Here is a 1,683-nt window from a genome sequence, read left to right as displayed (position 1 = left end):
CCGCCCACTCCCTGGGGTCTCCCTCCCCTCACTGTCCTTTCTCTCCGCAGGGACTGCTTCAGGCTTTGGGGCCCCAGGAGGTGACTTCCCACTCCGGCCCTGATGCTACCTTCAGAGGTGCTTGTCCTCGCACTGCCCTGGCGAGGGGAGCTGCCCAGAGCCTGCGGGGTGTCTCACTATTGGGGAGATAAGATGTTGGTGTCTCCATTGAGTTGGGGGGCTGGGATTTTGGGATCTCCATTGAGTTGGAGGCTGGGATGTTGGGATCTCCATTGAGTTGGGGGCTGGGATTTGGGGGCCCTGCTGGGGGAGGCAGAGCCGCAGCTTGGCTTCTGTTCCTGAACTCCGTGACCTCCTGTGAAACCCCTAGAAGCTGGTCTGGGTGTTCTGGACGGAGCGGGGCTCTGCCCAGCGTCTCAGGGTGCAGCCACTCGTTGGCTGGTCCCTTCCCCTGGGCCTCCCGAGAGCTGACCGATTTCCAGGAACCCTCGTGGCTTCTGGCCGTGGATGTAAATATTTATGCTTCTGTGAGAAGCAGAGTAGGCGCTGGCCCCATGCCAGCCACAGCCTCCCCCCCCCACCCCCCCCAGCCTCGAGGGCTGGCCTGGATCCTCCAGGACCCGCTCCTGTCTGAGTCGGGCCCCTGGTGACTTTGATCCAAAGTCTGATGGGGACCAGAGGCGGGGGGCTAGTGGCCACAGGAGAGAATTAGGGGGGGTCCCCTTGTAGCGACTTCCCTGTGGTCAGAGACACACTGACCGAGGCCTGTGCTGTGCTGGGGGTGGGGTGGGAGGGGTGTTGGGGAGACCTCTGTGTCTGTAGGACCGTGGGGCTGTGCTGTCCTGGACTTTGCTGGGTGGCTCTGTTCTCCACTGTGTGGCCAGTGTGGGGTTTTGGGGGGACCAAAAGGACATAAACGCCATCACTGGCTCCTGCCCGGGCCCCACGCTGCTCCCGAGGCCCCGAAACGCGCGGTCACCATGGGATCTCAGCCCTTCGGCTCCACCCGCCCCGATCTGTCCTGAGGCCCCCCAGCTTCTCTGCTGCTGGCTGCCCAGGCGCCGCGGCTCTGACAGTCACAGCATCCGTGACGGAGAGCCTGGGACCTCTCAGTCCCTGAGGGGTCAGAGGACACGATGTCCTCAACTGTTCGTGGGTGTCTGAGGCCAGGGCGGCTCCAGGAGTCCGGGCAGGGCTGTGAGGGGAGGGCACAGGGCAGGCCACTCACCCAGCTGTCACCGTGCCCAGCAGGCAGGCGCGCTCATGTTCCCCCCTCCCCCCGGGGAAGCTGGGGCCGTGTGGACAGCGGCCACCGCGTCTGGAGAGGTTCAAGCCTCGGGCTAATGAGAGGGCAGGTCCTCTCGTGGCAAAGCCACGTGCAAGTCCCAGCGTGGCGGGCAGAGCCCTCCCAGCACAGTGATGGCCAAAGGCTGTGGCTGTGAGCTTGCCCTTATGGTCCGAACCTGTGGGCCCAGGTGGCTGAGTGATAGGGGCTGCGGGAGGTGCAGCAAGTGCTGCCCAAACAAAGCTTGATAGCGTTCAGGTGCATGTAATTGAGTGGATTCGCAACCCGCGAGAACATTGTAAACACGCCCTTACTCTGCCTCCTGGAATCTGCTATAAAATAAAGACTCGGCTTGCAGGCTATGGTACCGTTTCTCCATCAGAGGGCAGCATCCCACC

General features: G+C 63.0%; 1 protein-coding gene across 1 annotated transcript in view; it reads left to right on the top strand.

Annotated features, from left to right (window-relative positions):
* The window catches only part of ADAMTS13 (ADAM metallopeptidase with thrombospondin type 1 motif 13), a 29,095-nt gene that overhangs the window by 1,154 nt on the left and 26,258 nt on the right, over nucleotides 1-1,683 (top strand). The window contains 1 exon segment of the mRNA XM_015572373.1: nucleotides 51-117. Coding sequence (XP_015427859.1) covers nucleotides 51-117 — 67 coding nt within the window.

Source organism: Myotis davidii, unplaced genomic scaffold, assembly GCF_000327345.1.
Source record: "Myotis davidii unplaced genomic scaffold, ASM32734v1 scaffold609, whole genome shotgun sequence".
NCBI classification, from domain to species: Eukaryota; Metazoa; Chordata; class Mammalia; order Chiroptera; family Vespertilionidae; genus Myotis; species Myotis davidii.
This window is presented reverse-complemented; position numbering and strand designations above follow the sequence as displayed.